This window comes from Pleurodeles waltl, chromosome 6 (genome assembly GCF_031143425.1).
Source record: "Pleurodeles waltl isolate 20211129_DDA chromosome 6, aPleWal1.hap1.20221129, whole genome shotgun sequence".
In the NCBI taxonomy this organism is placed as follows: Eukaryota; Metazoa; Chordata; class Amphibia; order Caudata; family Salamandridae; genus Pleurodeles; species Pleurodeles waltl.
Window position 1 is genome coordinate 1,545,904,735 of NC_090445.1, and position 16,664 is coordinate 1,545,921,398.

A 16,664-nucleotide genomic window follows, 5' to 3' on the forward strand; every position below is an offset into this window, starting at 1 on the left:
CCAGTCTTCGTCTCGATCAGTGTCATTGGGTAGGTCCAGGAAAAAGTTCCATAAATCTAAACAGGACTCCGCTCCTTCCCACCACACTCACTCTCCTGAGAAGGCACAAGGGTGGCACAATGAATCCAACTTTGGAGCCTACGTCACAACTTGTTCCAGCATTTCCCGCGTTTCAGGGGCCGTCCGCCACTCCAAACAGAGAGAAGAGTTCCTCATGGCCATTCTGTGACTCTTTGAATCCTTGCGGACTCCCTGCGGTTTGCCTGTGGTTCCCAAGGAGCAGAGAGGTTCTCCATCTGGATTACCACTGTCGGGCTCAGCCTCAGTACCAGTTGGACCCCCCAGGACCATCAGAGGTCTGCAGTAGCTCTTCCTCCGGCACCATGCTCCATGGCAATTCCCAGTAGTTTCGTTCTGATGTGGACTCCATTGACGCCAGATGGCAAACTCCCAATTCTCCTCTCTGAGGCTGAGTCCGCACAAGATCAACCTTGACTTAAGCCGCACTGGCTGCTCTAGTTTCCCCATTCCCTTCACTGGATGTGCTGCCTCTGCAAAGAAGAATGCACACCCTGCATTTGCCATTTGCCACAATTGGGGCAGTGATTATGATATAATATGGTGACCTGCAGAATGCTACTGACCTTGATACCTCCCCTGAGTCGAGACTCCTCTCTAACCTTTCTTCTGCCATTGAGCATAGTGCTTCTTACACCATAGTAATGCGTAGGGCGGCCGAAGTCCTTAACCTCCAGCTTCTCACCTTGGAGGTCAAGACCAATGTCCTGACAGAAGTCCCCCAGCTGGGGAAAGTATCCACTGAGCCTCTCTTGAATTCTAATGAGGTATTTACAGATACCTTGTTATGGGTATTGACCAAACCATGCTCTTGCACAACGCCTGCTCTACCCTGGGTGACCCTGCATTTTTTTTTTAATCTCAGCAACTCTCCCCTGACAGCTTGGGGGTGCAGCTGTCTACAATCCTAGCACATTCCCAGGTACTATTCTCTATAGAGATTCAAAACAGGTGGAGACGTTTGGACCACCACTCTTACCTGCAGTCAGCCATTTTTTCAGGCGATGTCCAGTTGTCCCTCATGGACACGCTTTTTGACAAGACTCACCTGTTTGTGGGCAAGGCAGATTCCACTCTTGAGCGATTCAAGAAGAGCAAGGCCACAACAGCCTCCCACAGACTCATCTCACCAGCTGCATCAGTCCTAATTTTCCTTTCCGATGCTTTGGCTGAGGTGTCCCATATAGTCAACCAGTTCAAGCAACCCAGCAGTTTCACATTGGAGATTGTGCTGCCCACCCTGCTTAAGAGGTCCTTTAGCAGTGCAAAGCCACCCAGTGGGGGGGGACAGGATCTGATTTTTTTTTCTCCTGTTTGGCAGGCCATAACATCAGATAGGTGGGTCCTGCAGTTTGTTCTGCATGGATATGCCCTACCATTCATTCTCTCGTCACCCCACCTTCCACCGTCCTTCCAGTGACCGACAAAGAACCATCTCTCCATTTTGCAGCAGGAAGTGCAAGCCTTTTTCACCAAATGGGCTATTAGGAGAGTTCCCGCACCAGAAGTAGGGTGTGGTTGTTATTCCTGCTACTTTCTGGTGCCCAAGAAAAACAGAGGCCTTCGTCCTATTTTGGATTTGCGCCCCTTCTTAATCTGGAAGGAGAAATTCAAAATGCTCACACTGGCCCAGGTCTTGCCTGACCTCCACCCTTTAGACTGGATGATGGCATTGGGCCAACAGGTCACCCATTTCCAAATACCCATCCTGTAGGCCAGTTAACACTACCTGCGGTTCATGGTGGTACAGGTGCATTTTCAGTTTGCTGTGCTTCCCTTTGGTCTCACCAGTGTCCCTCTGGTGTTCACAAAAGTGATGGTCGGGGTGGCAGCACACCTTTGGAGGTCAGTGGTACCAGTTCCACTACCTCGATGAATGGCTGTTGATTTCAGACTCACCCCAGACAGTCGTAACCATCTCTAGACTACGACCAGCCTCCTATCTTTTTGGGCTTTCACTATCAGTGTGCGGAATTCACACCTGACTCCTCTGATGCTCCCCTTTATCAGTGGCATCCTGGATACAGTGCTTTTTTGAGCCATTCCTCTGCTGTAACGAATCCAGGATGTTGAGGCTATGATCCTGATGTTTAAACCCTTGACCTGGGTCTCAGTGACAGCGGCTCTGAGGTTTCCGGGCCTCTTGGCTTCCTGTATCCTGTCTGTGACCACGCCAGGTGGTACATACGGGCTCTGCAGGGCATTCTGAATTATCAATGGGCTCAGCACCAAGGCAGCCTGTCAGACTTCATCCAGATGTCAAAGGAGACTGCAAATGATCTGCAGTGGTAGCTGCTCAACCACGATTGGACCAGGACTAGTGGCAGATCCTCTCCCTACCCCCAGGTCATGATAGATGCATTGTTGCTGGGCTTAGGTGGACATCTGGGAGAGGTGAAGATCAGAGGACGCTGTTCCCTGACTGGAGCTCAACTTTCCATCACCCTGCTGGAGTTGTAAGCAATTGGCTTGGCACTGAAGGTGTTTCTCCCAACCATCAAAGGGGAACAGGTACAGGATCTCACTTACAACATGACCAGCATGTGGTACTGAAATAAACTGAGGGAAGTGAGGTTGTTGGGCTTGTGCCAAGAGGCTGTACACATCTGGACGTGGCTGAACGCTCAGTGTATCTCCCTGATCACCCTACACATGGCAGAATCTTTAAACACCTGGGAGGATAAACTCAGTTGCCAGTGCCTAGCGAATCATGAATGGCATGTACACTTGGAGGTGGCATAGGGCATCTTCCAGCAATGGAGACAACCCTGACTCGATCTACTCGTCACCGCAGAGAATGCACAGTGTCCAACCTTTTTTCTCATTAGAGTTCCCAAGACAGTCCTCCTTAGGAGACGCCTTCTGTCTGCATTTGTGACTGAGACACTTGTGTGCTTTTATGCCTCCCTGTCTTCTACCCAGAGTGCTGAAAAATATCAGGAAAGACTGGCCCATGTTATTCTAGTGGCTTTAGACTGGGTAAGGAAAGTGTGGTACCTGTAACTTGTTGCTATAAGCATGAGCAGCCAAATAGGCTTCCCCTTCAGAAGACACTTCTGTCGCAGTGGCACAGCTCTGTACTGTGCCCAATCTTCACCTCCATGCCTTGAAATTGAGTGATGACGGTTGATGGCTTTTGATGACAGTTGATGGCTTTTGCCAGTGGTTGGTGTCATTCTGGCAGCCAGGCGCCCTTTCATTTAGTATGTTTATTCGGGGCTCTTGGATCAGTCTGTTGCCTGGTGTTCCCTCCATCATGTTTAAACCCCCCCCCCTCCCTCCCAAAGCAGGTTTGTCAGATATCCTTCTGTTTTGTCTTTCATTGGTCCAGTAAGGCCTTGCTGTGGCTACATTTAAAGGTTGTTTGTCAGCCCTTTCGGCCTATTTCTGCTTACTAGATCAGCTGTCCCTTATTAAGTTGCCTGTTGTGATGCGTTTTTGAAAGGACTGATTCATGTTTCCGCCTACCCTTTTGAGATGCCACAGTTGGACCTATATTTGCTTCTCATTTATGTAACATGCACTCAGTTAGAAACTATTCATAGTAGGTCCCGTACGCCTGTTTACTATCAACAGTGTTCATCATCTGCTATATGAGTGAGTAAACTCAAGGCCTTATGCGTCCAGCAGTTATATACTTTATTTCTGATCAAAGTGGTCCTTTGTACAGAAGCAGCTTTCCTGCTGATGGTGGTTGCACTCTTCCATACAAGGCAGTCCATTACTTTGCTGGCTTTCTATGCTCCATCTCTCCCCTCTAAGGTGTAGGAATGGTTTCACTGACTTGAACCTAGAATTTTTGTTTGCTCCTCTGGAATAAAAAAAGGAAACAGCTGTGCAGAAGAGAACTTTTTAGGATGCATCGTTCTAAGAATAGATCTGGTGTAGGCTAGTAAGAAACAACACCCAGAAGGTTTTCATGCTAATTCCACCAGAGTGCAGGCTGCCACCACTGCGCTGGCACTCCATTTGTTCATGAATCATTACTGCCTAGATAACCAGGTCTTACTGGACGTGCATTTCACCACATCTGTCCTGCAGGATTTACTGGTCTAAACCATTCACAGATCTATTCACGAGGTTAAGAATCTGCAGTCAGAATTCTCTTTCAAACAGAAAAGCTATTCCTATTGGTAATGCTTTTTCTGGTAGAGACTCTAACTGCAGATTCCTCACCGACCCATCCTCATCCCTGTCCTGTGGAATGGTCTTATATGATTCATTATTAAGATCTCACATATGAAACATCTGCACACTGCACTTCTGATTTCAATGGGCCCGTGACTGACAGGCTGGATGGAGATGAAAAAGAAACAAACATCAGTGCATAGAGGTGGCAGCGCCATCACATCCGGAACCAACTGACCCAATGCGAAGCCACAAAACTCCTCCTGTTAACGTACAATGGAATTGCTATTGAAGTTTCTGGATCCAATCTGGTGCCCTGAGGAAATTCACAAGGTGAGAAATCTGCAGTTAAATAGAGACTCTACCAGAAAGGGCGTTACCAAAGGTATGTGGCTTGTTTAATACATGTTGCAAAGCTCGATTTAACAGTAACAGAAGGACTTTCTTGTTTCACCACTAGGTGGCATGTTACAAGGTTGAAAATGTGTAAGAGCCTATGGTGACTGAGGGCCTGATTTAGAGTTAGGCAGAGGGAGTTACTCCGTCACAAACGTGACTGATATCCTGTCCGCCATTTTATGATCCCATAATAGCCTATCAAGATCGTAATACAGCGGATGGGATATCCGTCATGTTTGTGACGGAGTACCCGTCTGCCAAACTCTAAATCAGATCCTTCATCTTTTACAATAAAAGACAGAGGGGGTGATTCTGACCCCGGCGGTCCTTGACCGCCGGGGCCAGGGTCGGCGGGAGCACCGCCAACAGGCTGGCGGTGCCCCGCAGGGCATTCTGACCGCGGCGGTTTGGCCGCGGTCAGAAGAGGAAAACCGGCGGTCTCCCGCCGGTTTTCCGCTGCCCTGCTGGGGATTCAGACACCCCATACCGCCATCCTGGCGGTTCGCCCGCCAGGAACAGGATGGCGGTATGGGGTGTCGTGGGGCCCCTGGGGGCCCCACAAAGAATTTCAGTGTCTGCTTAGCAGACACTGAAATTCGCGACGGGTGCAACTGCACCCGTCGCACCTTCCCACTCCGCCGGCTCCATTCGGAGCCGGCTTCCTCGTGGGAAGGGGGTTTCCCGCTGGGCTGGCGGGCGGCCTTCTGGCGGTCGCCTGCCAGCCCAGCGGGAAACACAGAATAACCGCAGCGGTCTACTGACCGCGGTGCGGTATTCTGGAGGAGGGAACTCTGGCGGGCGGCCTCCGCCGCCCGCCAGAGTTAGAATGACCCCCAGAATGTGTTGTCTTTAGGTAGACATCAGTTTGAAAATGTCTTTCTAGAAAGATATTTTTTTGGCAGAACATTTCCTGGATCCCAAACAGAGATATTTTATTATATAACTCAATTAAAGCAAGCTACATGGTGAAGAACTAGGATTTTCAAAAAGTAACTTTCCCTTCTTCGAGGCTTGTAACTTAGAATGAAATTGTTGTAAAGTAAACATTAACCAAATATGACCTGTTCTTTCTGCAGTGCCTGCAACTCCTGCTGCATACGTTCAATCGTGAGCTTAACCAGGTGTACAACAGTATCAGTGACTGTAAGGTACGTGTACTCTGTGGTGGAATGACGACATGTGGGTTGCATGGGGAAGACAGGGTTCCGATGAAAATGGATAGGTTGCACCTGGAAAAATTGACTCGTTGCATCAGAGATTGGAGGCTGTGCCTTTGTGGTTACTGAGAGCAATCTTCATGTGGAAGTGAACAAATGAGAAAGTTGAAGAGGTGTATGAAGAGTTGATATGAGATTGTTGTGATAACTGTAGCTGACTTTTGTCAAACATGCTGCAGGGGACTGTATTGGCAGCAGTTTGGTTGGTTGGAAATGGTGACCATCAGTATAGGCAGGGGTAATTTTGGGCACTGGTAGTCATTTGTTGTACTTAGTCTTAGATTTGTGGCACCACATAGAGCTTAGCATTGATCTCAAACCTTTTCACAACTGTGTCGAAGAGCGGCCTTGATTGTCCTCTCCAATGCCAGTCTGAGCTCCGAGGATGACCTGCCTGAATCAGCCCAAGGCGCCCCTTGACTTGCAGCCGCCTAGACAACAATGTCTCCAGTCCCCTTTTGGGACTGACTCTGATGATCATTATGACTCTGGTGACAAGTATGGATAAGCTCTACCAAGATGACTGTTATTATGAGAACCTCAATACCCCCCTGAGACAGTTATGTTTTCTCCTCCTGGACTGGCTAAAGAGGAGTCTACTCCTACGCTATGATGACACAGCTGGCAGCCAAAGTACTTGACCTCCAGCTTTCCCATGTTGGTGGTTAAAACAAATGTCTACCAAGACAAATGTCTAACGCAATCCCCCTTCTCTTTAATGAGGCAGTGACAGATCCCTTATTGGGTGCATGGATCAAACCTCACTCGGGCCGTGCCACTCAGTAGCAAATTGCCAGGTGCAGTCGCCATGCTCTAGGTGACCCAGCTTTACTTTCAAAGTAGCCCTTGTCGGTAAGCCTAGTAGTGCAGGCTTGCACTATCCTCTCTAATCTTAACACATTTCCTACCACTCTCCCTGAAGAGGAATCTGAGCGATTAGAAACGTTCAGCAAAGTGCCTTTTCTTATTCCAGCTTGGCCCTCTGAGTAAACACCTGCCGGTTGCTGGGACAGTACTGTCAAGCTCTTTGGGATTTGGTGGCACAAGTCCTTTCTGGTGTGCCCGAAGACCTACGCCCTGTACTTTCTCAGGCAATTCAAGATGATTGTGATGCTGCCAACTTCACAATTCGTTGTGGCTTGTAAGCCACCGACTCCATGGGGCGGGCCATACGCATTTGTGTTGCCTTTTGCCGGCAGGCGTCTGCTGAGATCGACTGGAATCTTTGGCGATGTCAGTCCACCTTAATAGACATGCCTCAAACACTTTAAGGAGAGCAGGGCTACCACTTGCTGTTTGAGTCTTTCCACCCAGCCTCACCAACCACAGTAGTTCCATTGGTGCTTTTGCTTTGGCAGAGGAGTCCTTTACCACTAACCAATCCAGCTCCCACAGGGAACCCAGTTATTTCACAATAGAGACTATGATGTCATCTGCTCCTGCAGCCAAGGTCTGTGTGCCACCCAGCCCACTAAACCCCAAGGATCCCCCATCCATACACCCCCCTCACTCTCCCTCACCCCACAGCCCCACTTGCCAAACCACTTTAGTTTTCTTTTGCACGGACATAGCCACATGTTGGGAAAGAGAATCTACCTATTTTTACCGGGCTAACAGCCATTCACGACAGATAGGTAGGTCCTACACATTGTTTGCAAGGGGTCGGTCTTGCCCTCTCTCTCTTCTCCACCGCACTTCCACCGTTCCGCCAGCTACTGACTGAGGACCATTTCTCCATCTTGTGGCAGGAGGTTGAACCTCTTTTACCACAGGGGCTGTCAAGAGGGTGCCGGTGTCAGATATAGGGCAAGGTTGTTATTCCTGCTAATTTCTAGTGCCCAAGGACGGAGATCTTTAGCCCATTCTAGATCTCCACCCTCTAAACACCTTCCTTCGGAAGGAGAAATTCAGAATGCTCACCCTGGCCCAAGTCTTGTCTGCCCTCAACCTTGGAGACTGGATAGCAAGGTAGGGTCTGCAGAACGGCTCTTGCCGTTTTCCTGTCCTGCCGGCCCATCAGCAATACATGCAGATCTGATAGAGACTTCTAGTTGCAGATTCCTTACCTTAGAATTTCCCACAGGCGTCAGACTGGATCTGGAGATTTTTCTTTCAGCAATACCCTTGCGTGTTGGCAGGTGGCATTGGTCGACTCTGTTGGAGTCGTGGTCGCCGTGATGACGTCGGGAGTAGTATATAGACGCCGCCCCCTCGCGCAGTGTAGTCAGTTCTTTTCTTTCCGCGCCATGCGCTGATCTGGAGAAGAGCTGCCCTGGCTATTTTTTGGCCAAATTCAACCGTTTTGTCGAGTTTGTCTGTGGTACTTTGGTGCGTCGAGGATGTCCCTGAAGACCTGGTTCAAGCTATGTGAGGACTGTCATTGTACGATGTCGATGACGGATCCTCATCGGGTTTGTCTGTGGTGCCTCGAGCACGACCCGAAGTCGTGCTCCGAGTGCCAAGCCATGCACCCGAAGGCTTTGAGGGAGCAGTCCCTAAAGCTTATGGCGGCCCGGCACTCAACTACTCATAGGTCTTAATCTAGCTCGAGAGGAAGGTCTTGAGTTCGGTCGCAGATTCATCACCACTCGTCTTCTTCCAAATCCTGGGGTCAAGGTAAAAAGAAGAAGAAGAAGTCAAAGAAGTCCCATCGCCTCCAACTTCGCCCTGTCGCTCGGCCAACGCGATGCGGGAAGAGCGTCCACACACAAAGCCTCCGTCCTCTGAGCCTGCGTCTGGGTCGGCTCCGCGCTTCCCTGAGTTTCCCATAGCCAGAGCAACCCCCACCCAACTTAAAGTGTCTTATGAGGCCATGCGCCTCATATTTGGGCGGTCCGACCCCAAAACGGTGCCTTAGGGCCAAGGGGTTTGGCTGAGGGGCCTTCGGGTTCCACACCGGCGGCTTCGGCTCCGGCCACGAGGTCACCTCTGGATCCGTGCGCGGATCCTCACCGGCGCCGGTCGCACCCTTGAGACCTTCCCCAGCGCGGGTCGATCATCGACGTTCCTGATGTCGGTAGTGCCCACTATCGACGTCGACCCAATTCTTATCCCTGACGAGTTGGAGCGGCGTCGGCCGCCTTCGACTTCGAAGGGGCCTTTTCGCCCCAGGTCAAATTCGGACCCTTTTTATTATGGGGAGAGATTGGAGGGGTCCCTGGACCCTTATGAATACCAGGATGATCCTTCTATGGACTGGGCTCAGGAATTGGGCGAAGCCAGTGGTCTTATTACTTCTCCTGACGCTGGCATGCTTTCTCTTCCTACCGTGGCTACGGCGGAGGGAGCAACTTATGGTATGGTGGTCAGTAGGGCAGCTGAGGTCCTTGGTCTCGAGCTTCCCACTGTTTAGGTCAGGTCAAATCTCCTGACGGAGGTGCTTCAGTCTGGGGCTTCTACTTCAGAACCCCTTTTGCTGTTTAATGAAGCCCGCACCAGTGTCCTTTTTGGAACATGGTCCAAACCCAACACAGGGGCTCCTGTGAATGGGACTATCGCACTCCGCCATCGGCCCGCTCCGAATGACCCTAAATCCCTGTCCCAACACCCCACGCCTGGGAGTCCTGTTATAAAGGCTTCCTCTTCTTCAGGAGCATTACCTTCCGCACCCCCGGATAGGGATTCCAAAATACTGGAACAGTTTGGCAAGAAGTTGTTTTCTTCTCCAGTCTTGCACTGCGGTCTGTGAACACTGTGTGCCTTTTGGGCCGCTATACCCACTCTTTGTGGGATATGGTTGCGCAAGTCCTGCTGCAGATGCCGGAGGAGGCCCGTGCTATCGTCTCCCAAGCTGTGAACGATGGGAGAGATGCAGAAAAGTTCACAATCCGTTGGCTGGACACGACCGACTGTCTGGGCATATCGGTTGCTACGACTGTGGCTTTACGACGTCACGTCTGGTTACGTACTTCTGGTTTTTCTGGGGATGTCCATCAGCCACTGATGGACATGCCCTTTGATGGCTCCCCTCTCTTCAAAGACAAAGCGGCCTCGGCCTTGGAGAGATTCAAGGATTCCCCGGCTACAGCTCGGTCCCTTGGTCTTTCCTCTGCCCCTCGCCCACCACAGTACGCTTTTCGCCCCTTTCGTGGCCACGGAAGGGGCTCCCTGTTGCGCCCTCCACCCAGCCACCGTACCGCGCACGCTGTTCAGCCTCTACGTGGCCGGGGACACGGAATCCCATGTGGCCGTGGGATAGGGAACCAGAGTTCTGACCAGTCCACCTCTGCCCCCGCTGCAGCCTCCAGACCCTCTTAGTCCGTCCCCACACTCCCATCCAGTTGGTGGCAGGATTCGCCATCACCAGCCCACTGGGAAAACATCACCACGGACACGTGGGTTTTGCAGATCGTTCAAAAGGGCTACTCCCCCCCCTTTCGAATCTGCTCTACCACCCATGCCACCATCCTTGAATCACCTTCCAGAGGATCATTTGGCGCTTCTCCGTCAGGAAGTCGCAGCTCTCATGGCCAAGGGAGCTAAAGAAAAGGTCCCTGTGCCAGAAGTAGGTCGTGGTTGTTATTCCCGCTACTTTCTGATACCAAAAAAGGACAAGGGCTTACGTCCTATCCTAGACCTTCAGGACCTAAACTACTTCCTCAAGAAGGAGAAATTCAAAATGCTCACCCTGGTCATTTTCTGTCTGCCTTGGACCCAGGAGACTAGATGGTAGTGTTGGACTTGCAGGATGCTTATTTCCACATCCCCATCCTGCCTGCCCACAGACATTGCCTACGATTTGGGGTAGGTAACAAGCAGTTTCAGTTTACCGTGCTCCCCTTCGGCCTTACCAGCGCCCCTTGGGTGTTCACGAAAGTGATGCCAGTTGTTGCAGCTCATCCACACAGGTTAGGGGTCTCAGTCTTCCCCTACGTCGACAACTGGCTGTTGAAGGCAGACTCTCCACAGAAAGTCGTCTCCCACCTTCAGACTACAGCGAACCTCCTGCGCACGCTGGGGTTCACTATAAACGTATCACACCTGACTCCCTCTCAGTTGCTCCCGTTCATCGAAGCGGTTCTGGACACAGTGCAGTTACGGGCTTATCCTCCCAAAAGGCGAGTCCAAGACAATCAGGCTATGATTCCGATCTTTCGGCCTCGGTCTTGGGTTTCGGTCAGACTGACTCTGAGGCTGCTGGGCCTCATGGCCTCCTGCATCCTGCTAGTGACACATGCCAGATGACATATGTGAGCTCTGAAGTGGGTCTTGAAGTTCCAGTGGGCGCAGCATCCTGGGAATCTCTCCGACCTGGTCAAGATCTCAGAGGAGACTGCGAAAGACCTGCAGTGGTGGCATTCGAATCTGCATTGGGTCCACAGCAGATCCCTCTCCCTTCCCTAACCAGATCCATCTATAGTGACAGATGCGTCACTTCTGGGTTGGGGAGGCCACATGGGAGAGGTGGAGATCAGAGGACTCTAATCTCCAGCGGAGTCTGCGCTCCATATCAATCTGCTGGAGCTCCAGGCAATCAGGCTTGCGTTGAAAGCATTCCTTCCCTCTCTCAAAGGGAAAGTGGTGCAGGTGTTTACAGACGATACTACCGCCATGTGGTACTCCAACAAACAGGGCAGAGTAGGGTCCTGGACCCTTTGTCAGAAGGCACTACGCCTCTGGACATGGCTGGAACATCAGGGCATTACCCTGATGGTTCAACATCTGGCGGGCTCCCTCAACACCAGAGCGGATGAACTCAGCCGTCGATGCACAGCCGATGACGATGGGCATCTCCATCCAGAGGTGGCGCAAGGTCTCTTTCAGCAGTGGGGAGAGCCTTGGTTAGATCTGTTCCCCTCCGCAGAGAACGCGCAATGTCAGCTGTTTCGCGTGTTGGAGTGTCCAAGGCGGCAGTCGCTCAGAGGCTCTTTTCGTCTTGAGTGGAACTCTGGCCTCCTTTAGGCCTTTTCACCTATACCTCTTCTGCCCAGAGTTCTCAAGAAAATCAGGAACGACCGGGCCCAGGTCATCTCGGTGGCCTGGACTGGGCACAGAGAGTATGGTATCCAGAGCTATTGAGCATGTCCATCGATGCTCCACTCAGACTGCCTCTTTGGGCGGATCTTTTGTTGCAGCAACAAGGGACGGTTCTTCACCTGAACCTGTCCAACCTCCGCCTTCATGCATGGAGATTGAGCTGTGCCATTTGACGGCTTTTGCCCTTCCACCTGAAGTCTGCAATGTTATCTTGGCAGCCAGGCGTCCATCAACCAAGACTGTATACCCCTGTCGTTGGGATAAATTTGTGGCATGGTGTACCAACAAATCTGTTGATCCCCTTTCCGCCCCTCTATCCGAGGTTCTTCTGTTCATTCTTTCTTTGACCCAGCAGGGCTCTGCTTTAGGCACTCTTAAAAGTTATTTATCTGCCATTTCGGCCTTTCTTAGGCTACCTGATCAGCCCTCACTCTTTAAATCCCCTATTGTGTGTAGATTTCCTAAAAGGGCTCACCCATTTATTTCCTCCCACTCCATTTATCATGCCTCAGTGGGACCTTAATCTTGCACTTATTTGATGTGTACCTCCTTTGAACCAATGTATAATTGTCCCTTGCGGCTCCTCACCTTCAAAACTGTCTTTCTGGTCGCTATCACCTCTGCTCGCAGAGTGAGTGAGCTTCAAGCCCTTTCCTCAAAACCTCCATACTTATCTGTGCACCCTGACAAAGTAGTGTTGCGCACTAGGGCTTCCGTCCTTTCTAAGGTGGTTACACCTTTTCATGTAGGCCAGTCCATCACTCTGCCTACTTTCTGCGCACTCCCACATCCATCCCATGTGGAGGAGAGACTCCACCATCTGGACCCAAAAAGAGCGTTGGTGTTCTACCTCAATCGTACTAAAGATTTTCGGGTGGACGGTCAACTCTTCGTTGGATATGTGGGTGCGAAAAAAGGGAAGTGGGTGCAAAAGCGTACCATCTCTCAATGGATGCTTCTTTGCATTAAAATGTGTTACGCCTTGGCCAAGAAGCAATCCCCTGAGGGCTTGCATGCTCATTCTACCAGAGCAACTGCTGCTTCCACTGCGTTAGCACGCGGAGTTCCTGTCCTGGATATCTCCCAGGCAGCTACATGGACGTCCCTGCACACGTTAGCTAAGCACTGCTGCCTGGACAGTCAGGTTCGTCGGGACTGCTATTTTGGTCGTTCGATCCTGCAGAACTTTCTAGTATGATCTTGGTTCGCAGTCCACCATCGAGGATGGCATTGCATGGGTATTTATTCTAAGGTAACGAATCTGCAACTAGAAATCTCTATCAGATGTACAAGTTACTTATCCTCAGTAACGAAATATCTGCTAGAGACTATTCTAGTTGCAGATTCCTTACTGCCCACCCATCCTCCCTGCTTGCGAACTGATTTCTAGGGACAGGGAATCCCCCTTTCAGGTCCTTAGTTCTGGCACACCAATCTCAGCAGTCTTAGGGGCTCTGCGCTTTGGCGTGGAAAGTCGTTAAAAGAAACTGACGTCACTGCGCGAGGACAACGTCTATACGCTACTCCCATCGTGATCACGGCGACCACGAGGCCCGCAGAGCCGACCGACGCCACCTGCCGACGCGCAAGTGTATTGCTGGAAGAAAAATCTCCTGATCCAGTCTGACGCTTGGGGGAAATTCTAAGGTAAGGAATCTGCAACTAGAATATGTCTCCACCAGATATTTCATTACCAAAGGTAAGTAACTTGTACTTCATGGTGGGGGAGGCTTATTTTCAGCTCTGTTCTCCCCAGCACCCCCTGGGTATTCAAGAAAGAGATGGAGCTGGCGGTGGCACACCTTCAGATGTCAGGAGGCCAATACTTCTTCCTCAACAACTTCCTGTTCATGGCGGGCTCGCCCCAGACAGTCATCAACCACCTCCAGACTATAGTCAACCGCCTGTCATCTGTTGGGTTCCCTATCAACATGGCAAAGTCATATCTGAATCGTTCTCAGACACTCCCCATCATTGGAGCCATTCTGGGCATGGTTGGGTTTCGTGCCGTTTCCTTGGAAAAGAGAGTCCAGGACATTCAAGCTGTGATTCTGATCTTTCAGCCTTGGTCCTGGATTTCAGTGAGGTCGACTTTGAGACTTCTGGGACTTGCCAGGTGGCACATGAAAGCTCTGCAGTTGTATTTGTAGTTCTAATGAGCCCTGCATCAAGGGGACTGCCCCGACAGTGTTCAGATTTCAGAGGAGACTACAATTGAACTGTGAGTCAGTGGCAGACCCCTGTCCCTTCCCCACCCGGAGCTGGCAGTGGTGACCGATAAATCACTTGAGTTGGGGTTGGCACCTGGGAAAGGTGGAGATCAGAGAACTGTAGTCTTCAGCAGAGTCCTGGTGAGAGGTCTGTCCACAGATGGGGAGATCCTTGGCTCAATCTTCCACTGCTGAAAACATGCAATGTCAAACTTATGCACATTGGAGTCTCTAACATGTCTGTCACTCTGAGGCGTGTTCCGCTTCATGTGGAACACGGGAGTCCTGTATGCCTTTCCGGAAAAACAAAAAGAGGGGCCGAAAAGTGGGATATTCGGAGTGAAAACTCCTGGTCCCGTGTGTAAGTATCCCAATAGACAGTCAATCAAAAAAGGTTACACATGGTTCCATATTGTACTGTGGGTTTCAATCAAGTGAAGAGCTCGGTCCCCAGGTAGGAACCGAAGCTTCTCGAAGCAAGAGCCCTCACTCACCATCCGGTGACATGCTTCATCATAGGGCCCGCTCCTCGTCAGGCCGGCACTGCAATGCCTGACGGGCCCCGCGAGGGGGCTCTTTGCCGGAGTTCTTTTGAGAATCAAAAATAGCCGGTCAAGAATAATGAAGTGAAGGATTGGTATATGAAAAAACGGTTAAAAATGCCTAGAGGTAACAACTAATAATATTTAATGCTCGTGTCCATACCTCTGACAAGATTAAAAACCAAGAAAACGGGGAGTCAGTGGAATGATGACCACAAACCCCATTGAAATATAGGTAGGTATAATGATGTCTCTTAAAGAGAATTATAACATCTAAGAGACAGAGCACACAGGATCCCCTGTGTCACTCTACACAATTGGTCAACATGTTTCTCGCTTGTAACAGAAGAATTACCTTATGCGATTCATCAGGACCTAGTAACAAACCTAATCCTTTAAATCGTGGAAACTTCCACAAATATATAAATCATAGACCTATTGGAATATGAAAACAGAAAGAAAACCACAGTTAACATCATATAATTCATATCAAAAAACCAAATTCACAGTGATTTACATGGTGACGCCCCAAATTAAAGTGCAGATTCACACAAGTGCCATGTGGTCTAGGGACGTGTCTTGTGCAGGGAGGAATATAAAGCCAAATAGGTAGACAAACATCTCTATTGCTTACCCTCTAAAAATAGGGGTAGGGCCGCATCGGGGGGTCCAGACCAAAAAGTCAACTCTGATCTATACATATATGTACATACAAAAGAGGGAACATAAGAACAGCTGTCACTATAAAGACAGGAGTATCACTTCCCTGGTTCTGTAGCATATTGTCTAAACAGATATTAAAATTCATAAGGAAGATATTTATGGTAATATTGCCGAAGTAGCGCTAAATCAGCTGTATGGAGTACAAGTAATACATCACAAAAGTGCCCCATAACAAAGAGAAGATTCGAGTCTATCAACCCGTGCCACTTGCTGATTCGCGCCTCATTACAGAAAGAATGTGATACATAAAGTATAAATTATGTCATCACAGAAGGGCGATCCATTAATGCCCATGTAAAAGTCTAGCTTGGCCGAGGTGGATGGGCCGCAAGGCAGTGAATACATAAACGGAGATATGAAATAATAGGAGAGTATAGCGAGACCCGCGTTATTAGCTCTGATGTGCGCGAGTGAACGCAGGAGCAAGCGTGTCTATACGGAGCGCCATTATCGTTGCGCTCGGTGAATGTTAAGGGGAGGAAAAGAAATTATGTAATTACGGCTATCTAAATGGAGGGCAGGACGCCGCCGAGCGTCCAAAAAGATTACATTAAGGACGGCGTCAAAAGCGGGTGTGAGGAAGTCATTGTGCCTAACAGCGGGTAGCACTTACTTCGGTAGTTGACGGTCACTCCCAGTCAACCTATGCTGGAACGAGTACCCCGGAATCCCTGGAGATACTGGTGCCGAGGGGTTTAAAAAGGGGAAAAAAATTATTAACAACAAAGGAAGGACTATTCACAAACCATGCCAACCCTATTGAGTGTTATGCACACAAATGGGCAGCAAAAGTGTCGGCCATATTGGAGTGTTAACAAAGGAATCAAAAGCAAGTACTGGCATGCCAGTTTCATTAGGAAAAAAACAAAAAATGTCACTGCCAAATGATGGTAAATGCTTCCGAGAAGTGTTACAACCTATATAAATAAAGGTCTTGTATGAGGGCATGTATATAGCAAGATATGTAATTAACCATTGGCAACAGAGCAAAAAGGAATTATTCTTAAAATCAATGCATAAAATGGGTCCATTGAATATCATCATTTAAACCAACTATATGGGTCCGAAGTCTAAAGACCCACCTTTGTTCTTTTTCAAAAAGCTTTTTTGCACTGTCAATGTTGTCACTAATGGTCTCTAGGACAAGCCATTTGATATCATTAGGTGTGTGCTGTTTCTCAATAAAGTGATTGGTCAATTGGGTAGAGGATCTTTTACACCTAATGGTGCTTCGATGTTCGTTGATACGAACTTTCACCATCCTGGTTGTCATACCAATGTATTTCAGATTGCACGGACAAATAATCATGTAGATACAGTTTTTAGTCCTACAGTTGGTATGGGATCTTAATTGCCAGGTCTTGTGTTCGCCTATATCCACTTCTCGGGTC

The 16,664-nt window shown here is 49.6% G+C and overlaps 1 protein-coding gene across 14 annotated transcripts in view; it reads left to right on the plus strand.

The window, feature by feature from the left end:
- Window positions 1–16,664, plus strand: part of KIF1B (kinesin family member 1B) — a 1,289,105-nt gene that overhangs the window by 1,145,658 nt on the left and 126,783 nt on the right. For all 14 annotated transcript variants that reach the window (XM_069241187.1, XM_069241189.1, XM_069241193.1 and 11 more), the window contains one exon: window positions 5,682–5,753. In XM_069241187.1, coding sequence (XP_069097288.1) covers window positions 5,682–5,753 — 72 coding nt within the window. The remainder of the gene's footprint in view (window positions 1–5,681; window positions 5,754–16,664) is intronic.